At 42.5% G+C, this 17935-nt stretch overlaps 1 protein-coding gene across 2 annotated transcripts in view; it reads left to right on the plus strand.

Annotated features, from left to right (window-relative positions):
- Window positions 1-9234: 9234 nt before the first annotated feature.
- Window positions 9235-17935, plus strand: part of SLC36A4 (solute carrier family 36 member 4) — an 88773-nt gene continuing 80072 nt past the window's right edge. For both annotated transcript variants that reach the window (XM_064719009.1, XM_064719017.1), the window contains exons 1-2: window positions 9235-9319; window positions 17641-17767. In XM_064719009.1, coding sequence (XP_064575079.1) covers window positions 9292-9319; window positions 17641-17767 — 155 coding nt within the window. In that variant the 5' untranslated portion in view covers window positions 9235-9291. The remainder of the gene's footprint in view (window positions 9320-17640; window positions 17768-17935) is intronic.

The following is a 17935-nucleotide window of genomic DNA, read 5'->3' on the forward strand; positions in this document are numbered from 1 at the left end:
AGGCTTTCATTAGCAAAATGTTAGAATCATAGAGTGGTTTGGGCTGAAAGAGACTTTAAAGATCATCTAGTTTCAATCCTACTTCTGGCTAAAATTTGACAAACTACCACATAACTAGAATATAGATACATAAATAGACATTGCTCATTTGCTTCTCTCCCCTCTGCTCTGCAAAAAGTGATAGTCTTTCTCCATGGAGTCTCAGGATGTTCCTTGGCCTGGATTATCCCATAAGAGGAGAAGTGTTGTGCTGAATAGGGGAACAATTTACACAACACTTTAATTTGTGAAATGCAATTGAACTGCTACTAATTATAGTGCTGTAGTGTACAGAGGGGAAGTTGACTCATACTGAATGAACTGAGCAGAAATCATATCCAAACTTTCCTTCAAGCATCCCACTGCAGTGCCACCAGAACCAGCTGGTAAATGTCAGCAGTTAATATTTCTGTTTTCATACTGTCTTAATTTGTCTGAACAAGCCAAGGAAAAAATAACTATGTCCCATTTTCATCACTGGGTCTGGTGCTGTGGAGAAAGCTGTGACTGAAACAGAACATTGCAGGCATTTTTACTCAGAGTGGAAGAGAGAACTGGACTCAGAAGATTCTGGCATTCATTTCTGTGCCCATTGGCTACAGCAGACATGGTTAATTCACAACATTGCTTTACACAGGAAAGAAGCATCTTGCACAGCAAACATCTGCTTTCTCTCTCCCCCTTGCCCATGCTCTGCCCTTGTTCCAGCTACAGACAAGGGAGATTCTGCAACTTCTTGGCTCCATCAGGAACCAGGTGCTTGTTGACCCCCTCTTCAATGCATCTATACCAGAGAATAAATTCTGTACTTGTAACCAAAACAGGGCATGACCCTTTTTTTTTTGGACATGAGGTAGGATCCCATATACTTAAGGTTTACCACCCTCCAAAATGAGATTGCCACGTCCAACCTTGTTGGGAATAGTACGTGTGCCAGTTATGCCTGGGAAAGTGCAAGCTCAGCTCTGAATCATACCAGGTTTTGGATTATAATTTAATATAGATTATCACAGAATATCACTGATTTTACTCACCATCTAACAAGCTTACTGGTATAGTCAGTCTATATGCCTATTTTTTGGGATATGCAGCTTACCCACAAACCAGGACTGGCACACATGCACCAGGATTTCACCTATTGAATTTTGAAGTCATGCTTGCCCTTTACTAATCAATAGCAGTCTCCACCAAAATTTTCCTATTTAGAATATAATTTGGTGATGTGAATTGGTGGATTTCCAAATAGATATATACCTACATACATATATATATATATATATATACACACACACATATACATATATTAATTATTTCCAGACTGTGTGTAATACTTTGATGCAGAGGGCAGTGTCTCTACACTCTTACCAGAAGCAGAGATCTTACTATGAGCAGCCATGGCTTCCATGAAGCAGCTCTTTGCCCCCTCAGTCCCTCTTTGTAGTCACACCTTTATTCAACTGTTAAATGCTTTGCTATTTTTGCTGCTGACATCATGCCTATCTCAGAGTTTTCACCCAGGAAAGGAGGAAGAAGGAATAATGAAAAGGGTTAGCAAAAAGGAAAAAAGGGATAAAGTTAATGGCATAATTTCTTTTTATGCTACATACAGAACTGTAGCTGTAAATGGGTACCAGTACCCATTCTATTATTAGAAGTTCACAGCCAAGTATAATACTCAATATTAAATTAATATGAATTATTTACCTCAGTCTAAATGTGCAGCACTTGTAAAAGATGGATATGCTGATTATTTTGAAAACGTCTTTGTGAAATAAAGAGCAGAATGAACTTCTGTAGAGAAGGGAAGGTGTTCACTGTATTGATAAATAACATTCAAAGTAGTACTCCAGAAAAAGACAACACTGTCAGTGAATCCTTTCGTTCTGGTAATTGTTTTATTTATGAGGTTTGGGATGGAGTTTTATGCAACTGACAATTCAAAAGCAAACATGGCATTCAACAAAGAGTTAGATCTTTAGGGAGAAAAATGGTTTTTGTCAGGTTGTATTGCAATTAGCTTCTAATTACAGTGTAGCAGAACTTCTCCATGAATGGAAGACACCATTCATTGTGTTTAAACAGAAAGATGAAACAATGGCTGATAATTTGTGACACTGACACTCCATGAATGGAAGTAAGTGAATTTTTTACTTCTCTCCTTTACCCTTATCCTGGGAGTTGAGTGCAGGAAGAAAGGAAGGCTGGGAGAGAGGTGGTTTTAGATTTTGTTTTTCTTATTTCTCATTATTCTGCTCTGTTTTGTTTGCATAATAAAATTAATTTCCCCAAGTTGAGTCTCTTTAATATGTGATGGCATAAGTTAAGTGATCTATTCCCGTCCTTATCTTAACTCACAGACCTCTCACCATATTTCCTCTCCCCTGTCCAGGTGAGGAGGGTAGTGACAAAGAGGCTTTGGTGGGCCTCTGGTGGACAGCAAAGGTCAACCACCCACAGTGGGCAGAGCATTACGTCCAACACATGAAGTAGAGCAGCTCAGAAGAGGGGCAGAAGCTGAAACCCTGCTTATGCAGCTCCAGGGGGCAGGAGGCTGCACGTAGGGGGGGAATGGTGCTGTTCTCAAGCAGCCCAAGGGCAGCTGTGCAGACTGACGATTGCTCACTTGCACATTGAAGACATTATACAGACAGAAACAGCCCATCAGTTATTTTCTAAACTACTCACATTGGGTCTGGCTATAAAGAGAGTGTGTGTCATTGATTTTATGCTGCTCGACAGGGTGGCTCTTGTGGATGAAAGGACAGCTTCTAAATGCTTCCTGAATATGAGTGGCTGACCTGAGTTTCCAAGATAAATGCCAAATGCTACACTTTTGTTTTCACAGACATTAAATAAAGCTCAGAGCAGATGAGAAAGAGCTTGATTACCATGTTTACTGAATAAATTATTACCAATGTAGGTACTTGTATGTATACAGCAGTTGCAAATTCCAGAGTAAGAAACTGATCCTAGGAAAATCCTACAGATGCCCTTACTCCAGTGCTCAATTGTCTGAATGATCACAGATTTTCTAACATCTTGTGCTTTCTAACCCTTTCCAGGAGGCTTCTGTTTTTTTAATTGGATGTGATTCATCCTCTGAAGTAAATTGAAATTACCTAGGCAGCTATTTTTAAATTCCTATAGTTAATATTACCTGCAGCTATAAAAAGTATTTGCAGTATCACCTTTTAATCACAAACTGGCTATGGTTTTATGGTGTTCTACAACTTCTTTTACCTCAGGAAGCTCAAGCAGGCGGATGATCATCCTCCTCTTCACATTCCTTTGAACACTGCTTCATTGGAATACAAGGGCTGTACAAGCCCTGCAGCTGGTGGAGGGAGAATCCTCCCAACACACATGAAAGAAGTCCCTGCAGTGCATGCTGCAATGTGGATTTTCAGTGCTCTGAGCTGTACCTCTCTGGAGGTTTCTCATGAATTAGAGCAGACTTGGGAGTAATGCTTTGTGCCATGGGCTGTACCAGTTTCCAAAGCAGATGTGAATCATAGGAGTGGGAGGGTGGCTGCCAGCTACCTTAGGGCTCTGCTGGTGGGCCATGACTTTTTGTGATATTACAGCTATGGGCACCAAGAGACCCACGCCAATGCATTACATCCATCTGTGAAAAACTATGAATGGTAGAATTTTTAAAACAGGAATGGTTTGTCTTACACCATCAGAGTTCTTCTCCCCTCTCCTGTCATTTGTTTTCAGTTCTTGTGGGTATACTAAATGCCCTAGAAATGTTACATGAGGATACATGAGCTGTTTGAAGATGTAAAGCCTGCTGGAATCCTGTGGGGGGACTGTGGAAATGGAGGAAGACAGATTTTATACATTCTTGTCCACAGTGCTTTTTGGGAGCTGACTGAAGAGGCCTGTTCCCTGACAGTCCTGGGACATAGTCTTGGAGAAATCTGATAAGAAGTCCAGAACAGGGCCATGACTAAGATCTCCCTGATCCTTTCATTTGTGAATACTCCAGGACAAGACACAGCTGACCATAAGCTGGAGTGAGATGTCAAGATTTGACAGTGTCTCTGGTCATGAGCAGAACTACAGACATCTACCTAATTTCTCAAGCATCAGGGTAGGTCTATGCAGATGCTTAAGAGCATATGGAAGTTGTATTTCTTGGACACCCTCAGAATTCAAGCACTATTTTTCAGATTGTAGGACTCGTGAAGTTAGGAGGACAATATGGCAAAGTGTTGTGAATCTGATGCACTGCCCAAAATTATCATATGATATCCTTTAGTGCAACTTGGTATGTTTACCATGCAGTACATCTGTTTTTTTATTTAAAGATAAATAAGAGCTGACAAAGATTCACAAATATCTGAACATTTGTGACATTTTCCCAAGTGACCTACTTATTGAGGGGATGCTGTACTTTGACTTTGAAGTGTACTGAAAGAAAGTTGACATTGGCAGCCCACCAAATTAAACAACAAAAGCAAACCTTGATGTTGGCAATGCTTGAATGATAAGTCCCAGCACATGCAGATCTATATGCAAATAAAGATATTTTATTTTCATTAAGTGACAGATAAAATATTTTACTTTACTGACATGATAATGATTCATGTTGGGAAAATGTTGGGAAAAATCCTGGCGGCTTTCTCAAATGTTTCTGGTATTTTAAATGTGCTGATAATTTCTATTTGAAGTATGAACCACCACTAGCACTTTTGACAGCTGCAGTATCTTTTATAATCATATTTATTCTCCATCAAAGCTTAGGGAGAGTCAACACACCCCAAGCTTTTAACATTTTGTTACTAAACAGCTATGTTTTATGGAGTCCAGTGGGGGCCATCCAACATTTCTGTGTTACAGCTGTAGCAATCAAACTTCTGAGCAGCAGTTTTGGAGTTTGAAGCATATTTTTTGAACACAAGGGGCCTTTTGTGATCTATGTTCTTAACTGGTGACATTGACAACATGCCTGCCATCTTCAGCCACGCACCTCCTGAACAACTACAGGCACCAGGGGATGCTGGAGGCCCCCCAGCTGGAAAGCAGCTTGGCAAGAGAGGAGTGGGGACCCGGGTGGACACCAGGCTGAATGGGAGCCAGCACGGAATTGTCGATGCAAAGCTGGCTGGTGGCATCCTGGGCTGTACTGGCAAAGTACTGGCACCATGGCAAGGGGGGTGACCCGTCTTTCCCTCTGCTCAGCACCACTTTGGCCTCACCTGCAGTGCTGTGTTCAGTGCTGGGCTCCTCACAGCAACAGAGATGTAAACAGACTGGAGGGAGTCCAACCAAGGGCCACAAGAATGAAGGGAGTGGAGCATCTCTTCCATGAGAAAAGACTGAAAGAGCTGGGACTGTTCAGCTGGGAGAAGAGAAGGCTCAGACAGATCCCATCAGTGTCTACAAATAACTGAAGGCAAGTTGCAAAGAGAATGGAGCCAGGCTCTCTTAAGTGGCATTCAGTGCCAGGACCAGAGGCAATGGGCACAAACTGAAACACAGGAGATTTTCTCTGAATATCAGGAAACACTCTTCTGCTGTGAGGGTCACCAGGCACTGGCACAGGCTCTCCAGAGACACTGTGGAGTCTCCTTTGTGAAAATATTTAAAAGCTGCCTGGATGGATACATGTGGCCATGCTTTGCCAGGGTGGTGGGACCAGATAATTTTCAAAGATCCCTTCTAATCTCAGCCATTCTGTGATTCTAGGAAATACAATGGAAATCAACATCTGGACCTCCTTCCAAATTTTTTTCATGGCAAAGAAAGGCGAACATTGCATGAAACTTCATATCAAAATATTACAAAAGAGTTCCCCAGTTGATATACATCAAACCAATTCCTTCTAAAAGCTTGAGTCTCCTTCTATCAACTGCAATTCTTTAAAACAGCATTACAACACTGAGTTTTTAACCACAGTTTAAGATTTTCAGTGCTCAATTTTTGTACCAAGAAAAAGAAGGTAAATAAGAACCCTTGGAAATGGGCTGTTACAGACCAGCACACGGATCATAAGGAACTACTGTGAAAGGAAGCACACACTTGTAACTAAGGAAGAGAGATAAAGAGATATATACATGCATAATCATAGACTCATGGAATGGTTTGGGTTGGAAGGGACCTCAAAGATCCAACCTGGCATGATGCTGAGTCAGGGGAGGTTTTGGTTGGGTATTAGGAAAAGGTTCTTCACCCAGATGGTGGTTGGGCACTGAAACAGGTTCCTCAGGGAAGTGGTCGCAGCACCAGCCTGACAGAGTTCAAGGAGCATTTGGACAATGCTCTCAGGCCCCTTGTGTGACTCTTGGGGTGTCCTGTGCAGAGCCAGGAGCTGGATTTGTTGATCCTGACTGGTCCCTTTCATCACAGAACAGTCTGTGATTCTGTGAATTCCCCTGCCATGTGCAGGAAGGCATTAATTGGACCAGATTGCTCAAACCCCATCCCAACTCTCCCTGAATGCTAGCAAGGATGGGGCATGCACAGTTTCTCTGGGCAGTCTGTTCCAATGCCTTATCACCCTGCCAGTAAAGAATTTATTCTGTATATCTAGCCTAAACATCCCTCTTTCAGTTTGATCCCATGATGTTCAGTGTGAATTAACAGGAGGAGGTATTGCTTTCTGATACACAGGTGAGCAATTTGCTATCCAGGATCTCATGAAATGTAAATGCCATATTGATATTCAAGGTGATTTTGAAATGTGCTTTTAGATATAAAGCAGTGATATAAATTTAGAGGAATGTCAATCATTTGCCAATCAGATAGAATCATAATCTACAGGCAGTTGGATGGCAACATAATTGAGAACTACCAATGGCTCATTAAAATGTTGTGCAGAGTAATCACCTTGCAAGGTAGTACCTGAGAAAAAGTTAAAATACAAAATTTTACAGAAAGGAGGAGTGAAAACCCCTCAGATGCAGGCAGAAGGGTTTTAGTGGCTTTGTATGGCTGCAGTTCTGGCATCCTCAACTGCAGCTGAACATGGGGGATCCAGAACACACAGAAGTAGGGAACAGGAATGAAGGAAAGATGCCATGGAATGGCATCCCTATGAAGGGAGACTTAAATGAATTAGACTCTTCAGCCTGGAAAACAGACAGGAGAGAGTTTGGCAGTGATCTGTCAAGAATGACTTAGACAAGGTAAATGCAATAATTATTTTTATGCTGCAAGACCAGAGATTATCACATAGCAGGCTCAAAAGGCACATTTTTTTGTACCATGAATGAGCAAATTATGGGACTCACTGCCAATGGAGGGTCTGGAAGCCAAATATATAGCATCACAAAAGGAAGTTTCCATGAAGAAATGGAAGTCCCTCAAGACTTGGGCAGCCCCAAAGCTAAAGCCTGCTGGCATCTGTGTAGATGGATTGTATATTGAAACAGTATTTCTGTATATTTAATTGGTCCTTGTATTTTTTTCCCTAAAAAAGTGTGGAAATTTAGCCAGAGTATACTTAGTGTTCAGTTAGACCTAGCAGAGCATCTATTCTAACAAGGAGGATTTAAATAGACCAAAATAAATTTACTGAAAATGGCCCTTAAAGATTTCAGGGTTAGCTTTTAATTAAAAAAATTTAAATGGAAGAAGCTGGGTATTGTACCCCATCTGGCCTTGCTCTGAACCAACAGAAACAACATGAGTTGAATTCATGATTTTCATCTAAGAGAGATGCTGTAAATGCTATTCAGAAAAGGAAGCCTATGGTAAACAAGTGTTTGGTGTCTGCAATATTCTCATCATAAAGTCATTTTGCTTTGATGGATGGATGTCTAGAATTTAACCAGATGCACGCATTAAAGCAAATCCTTCTATTCTTACCAAAGAGAAACAAAATGCAGATTACAAAATCACTAATTTCTATCACATTACAGTATCTCCCATGTGTTTCTGAGTATTCATTGGTCACCACTGGTTACTCACATGCCAGATATAACTTCTGGAGCATATTAGAAATAGCTCTCTAACCACACAACAAACCTGCTCCCAGAAAAAAGATTTTTTATGGAAGTAGCAACAAGTAGTAGAAACAAAGTTCTCCACTGGGTAGGATGTGAAATAAACACGTATCATGTCCTTAATATCTCTTCAATGTCTACACAGGATTTAGTCAGTCAAGTCCTGAGATGCAAGGACAAGGTAGAAAGAATGAACACTCAATACAACCCGAAAGATCTGTTAATTTTATATTTTCTTGAACAAAGTTTGGCATTGTTATAAACAAAGCAGAATATTGCATAAATGCTTGACACAAATATTGTAATTAGTGAGTCAGTTCCTTAAATCAATAACCTGCAGTCATGGATAGCCTACTGGGAACCCTTTTCTAAAATAAATTTGATGATAATAGCTCATGCACATGGCTCATTTTTTTAATGAAACTTTGGAGGAGTATTTGGAATACACATAAATTTGACAATTGAAAATGGATGCTTTCCCCACTGGAAATTCTTCATAGTAGATAAATTAATTAATGATGTATGTCTAAAGATGACTGAAGTTTATGAGAAGCTTCTGAAGACTGCATTTCTCTTGTGTAGAAAAAAAAATCAAATTACTTTACCCTATATTCTCTATGAGAAAAAAAAGAAGTTGTAGGAAAGCAGCAGCGGGAAACGTTATTACTTAAGTCAAATCAGCCACAGATATAGGTAGTTCTGCTGAAGAAATACTGGCAGGAAAGAAGCAATATTGGAAAGCAACTGGCATAACAGGTTAAGGTGGGAAGGTTAGTGGTTAATCTCCAAGCGTTCCAGCTGCCCAGCTCTGCTGAACTTTTCACACTCATCCCTGTTTGCCGTGTTCGCCGATTAATTCTGGCTCAAAGCTTGCAGTGCGCATCCAAAGCCGGGCTCCCCAGCCCTGCCAGGGCACCGCTTTGTGGGGCCAGCACAGCTGGGTCGCAGCAAAGCCAAAGCACGTCCCTAAGGATGGCAACGATGTCACGGTTAGGGAGCGTCTGGACAGCCCCTTAGTGACACGGCTTGGCTTTAGGTGCTCCTATATGGAGCAGGGCATTGAAGATTCTGATGGGTTCCTCCCAAGTTGAGATACTCCAGGACTCCATGGGCGAGTGCTGCCGCGGGACAGGAGGCCGGGGCAGGCGGCGGCCCCGCACCGGGAGCGGCACCGCCTCCCTCAGCCCGCGCACGGCCCGCCGGCCCGCCCGCCGCCCTCCATGGTTCGCTCCCGCCGGGCGCATGCGCCGCGCCGGCCGGCTCCACATCGGCGGAAGGGCGAGCGGAGCCCGGTGGGGCGATGGCCGGCGCGGGCAGGGAGGAGCTGGGTGAGGCGACACGAGCCGTGCTGCCCGGCGGTGGCGGCGGGAGGGCGGCTGGCTGCGGGGCGGGAAGGAGGGGGCTTGAGCGCCGGGACCGGCCGGCCGGTCCCAACCCCCCTCTGCTTCAGGAGAGATGGTTCGGCCCACCGGGGATGCGCTACGGCGCTCAGCGCAACCGAGGCGGGCGGGATGAACCATCCCACCTGGAGCGGGGGTGGGCGCTGCGCTGCGGTGTCTCCGCCTCGCCGGGGCCGCGGCGGCAAGGGCTGAGTTGCCGGGGCCGGACCGGCAGCACCGGGGCCGGGCCCGGGCGGGCTGAGGGCAGCGCAGCCCTCAGGGGCTCTGCGGGGCGGCAGGGGCCGCTCCCCGGGGCGTCAGTCGCACCTGGCTGGCGCTCGGTTTCTTGGTGAAGTCACGGCCTCCCTAGAAGTTTATGGAAATATGTTCTTTTTGCATCGGTGATGCATTTATCTGCCCTGCAAGGCTGGGTTGGGGTTTCCCGGGGCATATGTGTGTTTATGTGCTAGTGGTGTTGTATTTATTGCATTTGCAGTATATTACTCTTACCACCTTTAAATCTGATTGATGGAGGACACCTAGATGTTCATTGCTAGGTTTTTCTGTCCATGGGTGGACAAGTTAGCTCGTAGTAGGTTTAGTTATAAAGTGCAGTTGTGGCTGGGCTGGACGTATAAAAGACCTCATCTCAGAGTTGTGTTTTCAGAATCACAGAGTGGGTCCGGTTGGAAGGTCCGGTTGGGTTCATGTGGTGCGACCTCCCTGCTCCAGCAGTGCTTATGGCACAGGATTGCATCCAAATGGCTTTTGAGTATCTCCGGACAGGGACAATCCACAGCCTCTCTGGGTTACCTGCTCCAGTGCATGGTCACCCACACTGTAAAGAAGTTCTTCCTCGTGTTCAGGGGGATCTTCCTGTGCATCAGTTTCTGCCCACTGCCTCATGTCCTAGTGGTTGGCACCACTGAGCAGAGCCTGGCTCCATCCTCCTGGCATCCCTCTTTAAATACTTATATACATTGGTGAGGTCTCCTCTAAGCTGCTGCTTCTTGAGGCTGAACGAGCCCAGCTCCCTCAGCCTTTCTTCATAAGAGAGATGCTTCAGTCCCCCAGTCATCCTTGTTCCTCCTGTTGGGAATCTGAGGATTAATCTGCAGATTTTGTCCTGTCCCATGGCAATGATAGGACTTGGAAGACATGCTTCAAATTTTGTTGTCCCCAGTCCTTATCCATCTTGCATTGAGAGGCTGTCACTTTGGAGGAAAGGCTGCTGAAAGAAATTTTAGAGCTTTTTTCTTATTTTTCCCCCCAGAAGTTCACCCATTGGACAGTTTTTCCTGTCAGAACCTCTAGAAACTGGATTTTCTATGTTATTAACTGTTTAAAAAAGCAGTTCCATACCTGATAAGAATTCCAAAATCTTTTGCATGGTTCAGTGCTATTGAATACTTAATAAATCTGAAGTCTTGCCAATGTATTGTCACTTAAGAGCGTGTTAATTGTAGAAATGTGTGGCTTGGTCTAGACAGGATAGTGGATTATTTAAGACTAGTATCTGTCAGAATAAATGATCCATTGTGGGTTGGGGTAAAATTGCTCCTCTGTAAGTGTGCAATAGCTATGCAGACCTGTGTGCACTTTGGTTTAATAACTGCAAGTGTGCCCATTTTATGAGCCGTCTGGATCCAACAGTTATGATGCAAAAGCAAACACTTCCTCCTGCTTATTGTGAGGCATTATTGACTTTCAACATTTGCTTAGAAATAACCATTCTCTAGATTAATACAGTCTACCACAAAGCTGAATAAATCTACTTTATTAAGTTGCAGTCTGTAATGGAGAGAAATAAATGATCTGAGATTTATTTTCCAAAGAGAAATAAAAAGGGATGCAAATAACTGCATGAGGCATAGCTTGGAGTTCTTGACAAACACAACAAAAGCTGATGCTCGCTTTTACTGTTTGGAAAATGTAATTATTGGTATTTAATAGTAATTTTTAAACTAGATGAGATTTTCTTTCTCAATATTCAAACTGAATAATATATTTTATTTTGAGCATTTTGTTTATTTTTATCTCTCTTGTATTCAACAGGAATAGCTGTAGTGGAAAATAAAAAGGGACCTGGCTTGTGTATGGTTTAATGGTGTTGTCTGTTACTTCCCCCTTGAGCTAGGAAAATTTACCAAGGTTTATCCGTCTGGGCCAGCGTGCCTCTGGCAGTACCATTCAGTCACTTTGTCTTGCTCTGTAATTTCTTTGGAGGTGGTGGAGGCATGTGACTTAGCTGATCATGTGTGCTTTGTGGACAAAGCTGTACTGTGCAGTGAGATGTCTTCTGGAGAAGTGCTGGGAGGGTTGTTTGTATGCTAAAGGACCTAAATACCTAAACAGCTATTTCCTTCTGTGGTTGAGGGAGTAACTGAGCATTACCATGAAAATAATTAGTCACAATGTTTCCTTTGTAATTAAATTTGTCTTGAGAGGCCTGGTTCTGAATGCTGAATTGAAAAGCCTCTCCACAGGACAGAGGTAATACACAGAGGATCATCTGGCAACTGAATGGATTTGCTGGGAGCACTGAGCCTCTCCTGTTGTCACAGGTGTGGCTGCTGCCAGATATAAACGTTTATTCTCTGTTAACACTGCAGTGAAGGCTCCTTGAATGTGTCTGCTTGTTCATAATTCAGTCACTGACCTTGTCCCATAAGAGCAGCCAGCTCTGATTGGTGACAGAAGCTCTGGGTATGTCCCCAGGATCATGAATATGACTTTTCATAGCCTGTGGGAAAATATTAGCATAAACCTGCATTTTAGGCTAGTGTAAAGATGATGTGGTGCTGATTTTCTCTTTTATGGAGCATGCTGGCCAGTCAAAATAGCTGCTTGCTAAATTGAATCTGTATCCCAATTCCAGAGGCACTGGGTCAGCCTCTATTTAATAAACACAGTTCACAGTTTGTGAATCTTGGGCAGTGTTTCTGGCCCTGTGGGCATGTTCTTGTGTAGAAGCTGACTGAGCAGTGAAGTGTGTGCAAGACCTCCTCTGCCTACTGCTTTTTGCTGAGCATTTAATACACGTGTGAAGTGTTGCTCCAACAAGACCTGCGTGTCCCCTCTCCCATAAATGAGTCAAACCAGCTGATGCAAGCAATGTTATGCTATATCCTGTCCCCCAGATCTTTATATGCTTGTATGTCAAACCCAGTTCTTTCCGTTTGCTGACACTGACTTCAAAAACCTGAAGGGTAAAAAACCCCAAGCAAATGAAAACCAGACCATATTGCTAAATTTGATTTGGAAAAGGGGTTTTAGACATGAATTTGTCTGGGGCGTGACCTTCTCCAAAGGAACATTAGAGGATCGTACTTGTCTTTTATTTTTAATATCTATTTCAGCCTGCTATGCCTGCCTGGCAAACTCCTTCATTCTTTTGTCACTGTTTCTTCCACAAAATGAAAATTATGGAGATAAGTTTTATCTCCTGTGGTACTGAGTGGTTCAGTTAAATTTGGAAGTGTTAATTGCTTGAGCAATATAGAAAAATTACCTAAAGTTCTTGGTGAAAATTAATTTCTTTGGTGAACTTTTGAACTAGAGGATTTCTTCAGTGTGCTTGAAAAACCTCAGAATTAAGTAAAGTTAGTAACAGTTCAAAGGTTTCTTTGGCAGTACGTCCATAAGTGTTGGCAAGATGCTGGCAGATTCTAGGGGATAGCAGAGTACTTGTGAAGACACAAAATTGGGAGTAATAGTTGTAACGATTTTAATACAATGGATTTAATCTCTCTGTGTTACTGGGGGCTGATTAATGATTGAAATTTGGGTCTTGAGGATACAGTGTTGACATTTATGCATGATTATAATGTGATGTGCCGCTATAATGAATCAGAGATTTATCTCTCCAATGGCTTAAGGAATTAGTTTCAACATTGCTGTGATAAGGCTGGGAGAAGATGAAATGCACTTTGTGTTGCCTTGGTTGATAGCAGTAGATGCAGAGCTTTTTGGCACCCTGCTTGCATGGGTGTTCACAGAAGAAAGCAGAAACAATGTCAGTTTAATTAACTGTTAAAGACAATCAGAAGACAGCATTTGATCTAAAAAGATTTTTGTGGTGGAACAAGGAGGAAAGAAATTCATATTGGGTGATAGAAGGACAGGTCTGAAAATTGCTTGGTTCTTCGTCTAAGTGAAAACAAAAGGGGGGCAGAAATGAATTTCCTTATTTTTAGTTGTGCTGAATGATGATAATGCAAAAATTTCAGTGGCTTCTGTGGCTGATCACTGGGTTGGATTATTCATAGTGTGTTTGGGTGCAGCCAGGACAGGTTGGTGGAGCATGGGTCTAATGTTGGCTGAGGTGTGCTCTGTACCACGTGCTTTGTGAGAGCAGCAAGACAACTTCATCTCTGATTCAGGTCTCACATGCATATGCTGTGCTTGTGCTTTAGTTTGAGATTGTGTTTAAATTGCACAAACTGCACCTTTGTAGGAAGGAATCAAAGTAAATGTGGGGGTATTCAGTGCCAGATTTCTGGCAATGACTGTGGATGTTCCAGAATAATTTATTTCAAGCGAGATCCAAGTATGGAAAGCTCAGGCTTTTTTGTCTCATGTGCTTTAGACTACAAGTTTGGACCCATTCAATGTGGATGTTACACAAACCTGGATGTCACTGTGGGTATGGACTGTGGGACACAGCCACACTATTCCAACAGTAGAGATCTGTTATCAAATGAAAACCTGTGCTTAGAAAGTTGCATGATCCACACCTCCCATTAATGTCTCAGTACCATTACTGTCAATGGGTTCACATATTTAGGCCAAAACTGTACAGCAGTCATGGGATGAAGGAGGAGTGATGAAGAAAAGAAGCAATTCAAGAGCATTTTTATGGCTAGGATAGAGACCCGATAGCATTCTGGGAATGTTTTATATAATGCACTATTTTAGAGGAACATGTAGTAAGTCATAACCTGTATAGTTATGACAGTGTGAGTTGATGATGTTGCTGTAGCCTGTGTTTTAAAACTTCTAATGGAACTTATTCTCAAATGCATTGTTACATTAGAATAGGAACCGTGAACTCTAAGCCTTAGTGTGCATATTGGAAATGGATATTCTTGGCTCTAATTTAAGCCATTTCTGAGAAGGGGGGTGAATGGGGCAGTGGGACAGTGATAACAATAACCCTGAGATGACTAGATGGCTTTAAGCATGGGGACATGACTTTTCAGAAGAATAATAGCTTGTGTTAGGAAAAATTTAATTACTTGAAAGATGAGGGGAATACTTGAGTATATCTAAATGTATTCTTAAAGGACTACCTTTGTGATCATAACATGGGTCAGGAAGTTGGGAGAGAAAGTAAAATGGGATGTCTTAATAAAGTTCAGAGTCTTTTGTGTGTCATTTGGCTGCATGGTAAACAGTGTAGATGTATGTATATGCCAAACGTTCCAGTCTCAGGTTGCAATGAAAGAAGAAAATTTTACTTTTCTCCCTTGACTGAGCAGTTGCTGATACTCACCAAAGCTGTTGGTCCTGTGGGTCATGCTGGTCCTGTGCTACTGCTAAATAAGAACCTGACTTGCTGCATCTTGTCATTATTGTTTAGCATTATGAAGAGTATTCTACAAAATGTGATGGAGAAAAAACTGGAAGATTAATTTAAGTATTATTTCTTTTATATGTTGTCAAATTTCATGTGATGAGAGACTTGCGCACTTGTAGTTTGGCTTGTTCCTTCAGATTGTTAGTTTAGAATCAATACCTTAAAGAATGAAAATCAGCCTAATCAGTTGCTCATTAGGTGAAACTTCCTGCTCCCTCTGATCCCTGAGGAGGCAAACTTTTATTCCAGAACTAGAGTGTGCAGGTCTTTGTGAGCATCAAATGTGCCCAGCAGGGACTCAGAGCTGAGGGGGAGGATGGTGGTGGCATCCTCAAGAACTAGTCAGCACAATGCTGTGGGAGCAGAGGGAGGGAACTCTGGTGATCTTTCTTTTGATCAATTCAAAGACTATGTGCCATGTACAGAAATATGGTGCAGTCCACCCTGACTTGTATAATTGGAATATCTCTGAGTATAAATTTGCTTTACAGTGTATTTTCTGGTTGAGTCTCTGACCTCTGATTTTGCTCTTGACTGGGCATCTTTGCTTCTGTCAAGTGCTTTCATTACTGGCTTTCAGCTTTTCAGACATGAAATTTTGATAAACCTTTGGTGTTTTCAGGAGAATTTGAGCTATATGATTTAATGTTAATGACTTGGATAAGCTGCTTTCTGCTTTGTGGGGTTTTTACAGTTGTTCTACAGTTTTTCTCTAGAACTTGTTAGCACTGGCTTCAGTGCTCTGCTAGTGGGTTAAATGTCTCCAAGATTTCATATAAACCTTAATGATTTGTTTAATGGCTATGGTGGGTTGACCCTGGCTGGATTCTGGGTGTCCACAAAAGCTACTCTATCACTCCCCTCCTTAGCTGGAGAAAATACAACAAAATCCTTGTGTGTGGGTTGAGAAAAGGACAGGGAGAGATCACTTGCCATTTGCAGTCATGGGCAAAACAGACTCGACTTGGGTAAATAAGTTAAACTTCTTATCAGTCAAATCAGAACAGGGTCATGAGAAATAAGAATAAATCTTAAGAAACCTTCTACCCATCTCTCCATTCTTCCCAGGTTCAACTTCACTCAGAATTTCTCTACTTCTTCCCCTCCAGTGGTGCAGGGAGATGGGGCATGGGGACTGTGGTCAGTTCACCCACATTGTTTCTTGTGCTTCTTTCTCCTCAGTGGGAGAACTCCTCACACTCTTTCCATGTTCCAGTGTGGAACAGGTTTTCATGTTCCTCTCCCATGGGAGGAAGTCTTCTGGAAAATGCTCCAGTGTGGGTCCCCATGGGGTCACAAACATGCCAGCAAACCTGCTCCAGACTTAGACTCTTCTCTCCATGGGGCCACAGGTCCTCTGCCAGGAAGTCTGCTCCAGTGTGGGCTTCCCTTGAAGTCACAGCCTTGTTTGGACATCCACCTGCTCCACTGTGGGGTCCTCCAGTGGCTGCAGGTGGATCTCTGCTCCTCCATGGACTCCATGGGCTGCAGGGGCACAGCTGCCTCACCGTGGGCTGCCCCAGGGGCTGCAGGGGGATCCCAGCTCCCGTGCCTGGAGCACCTCCTGCCCCTCCTTCTGCACTGCCCTTGGTGTCTGTGGGGCTGTTCTGTCACATATTCTCACTCCACTCTCCAGCTGTAGCTACTTGGCAGGTTTTTTTCCCCTTCTTAACTCTGTTATTGCAGAGGTGCTGCCACCATCGCTGATGGGCTTGGACATGTCCCACAGCAGATCTGTCCTGGAAGCAGCTGGCGTTGCCTCTGTTAGCATGGGAGATGCTTCCTGCAGGTTCTCACTGAAGCCACTCCTGTAGCCCCATTACCACCAAAACCCTGACACACAATGCCTGCTTTGTAACATAAATGTAAATGTAGTGTAGTTTGCTTGTTTAGTTTTTTTTAAATATAAAATGTTAACATTACAGGGAACTTGGGACTTATTCGACTTATTTTATGAATGGATACTGTGGTAGGCAAGTGTAGGGTAAATTATCTTTTTGCTCTTGGCAGGATTTACTTTGCTTAACTGTAGTAATTTAAAATGGTTATAATTTCCTCAACATTAAACTGGCATAAGATGTTAGTTTTGCCTGAAAGGCAATTTTGTTCACTACTGACTGCTTGCTGTTACTTGGTGCTGTTACTTAACTGGAATTTTATGCCAGTTTAAAAGGTTCAGGAAATTGCAGCTTTCAAAGCATGCAACCTGATTCCTGTATTTTGGTTCTTTCTTCAATGAATGGAGATACTTTCTGTGGTATCTGTCTTGCCTCTCTGAGTGCAAACTTAGTGTTTAATTCTGAAGTATCTACCAGTGTTTAAGCCAAATCTCACCCTTTTGTAATGATGGATAACTTCTGTTTTGCTTTATGGTGCATTAGCTTGCAAAGTGATTTAAACTAGTGACATTTTAATGATAGAAATTTGCTTTTCTTAATGAAAAACTGTAGTGTTTGGCCATAATAATAATAATAATAATAATAATAATAATAATAATAATAATAATGAGATGGTGTGCCACTTCAAAGAGAGAGACTATCCTGTGCAGACTTATGCTCTATATGTCTGCTTAAATCATCTTTGTGTTTAGGAGCATGTTAAAACCTCATTGCATGGGAAGTTTGAATCATGTCTTGCTTCTGAACTGTAAACTTGTTTCTAATGCTTATGTAGTGTTACCTCTGTTGTACAGGCATGGAAGTAATGAAGCCTTTAATTGAAGAAGAAGACTCAGATGGCATCTCAGATGAAGAGCATTCTGAAAATACTTTCCTGCCAGTTAAGACACACTACCAGCTTGATAATGAAGAAGGCATTACGTATGTGTTAATCTTAAGCTTGTTCAGATTTCTTGCCTCTGTCTTGTTTATTATGACCAGTTTGCTGAACTCTGAAAGGGTCTTCTTGGACCTGCAGAGTTTTGTGGTTATGCACAAGGACTTTGCATAATTCTCCCAAAAACCAGACCATTTTGAGTAGGTTCTCAC

This window comes from Zonotrichia leucophrys, chromosome 1 (genome assembly GCF_028769735.1).
Source record: "Zonotrichia leucophrys gambelii isolate GWCS_2022_RI chromosome 1, RI_Zleu_2.0, whole genome shotgun sequence".
Taxonomy (NCBI): Eukaryota; Metazoa; Chordata; class Aves; order Passeriformes; family Passerellidae; genus Zonotrichia; species Zonotrichia leucophrys.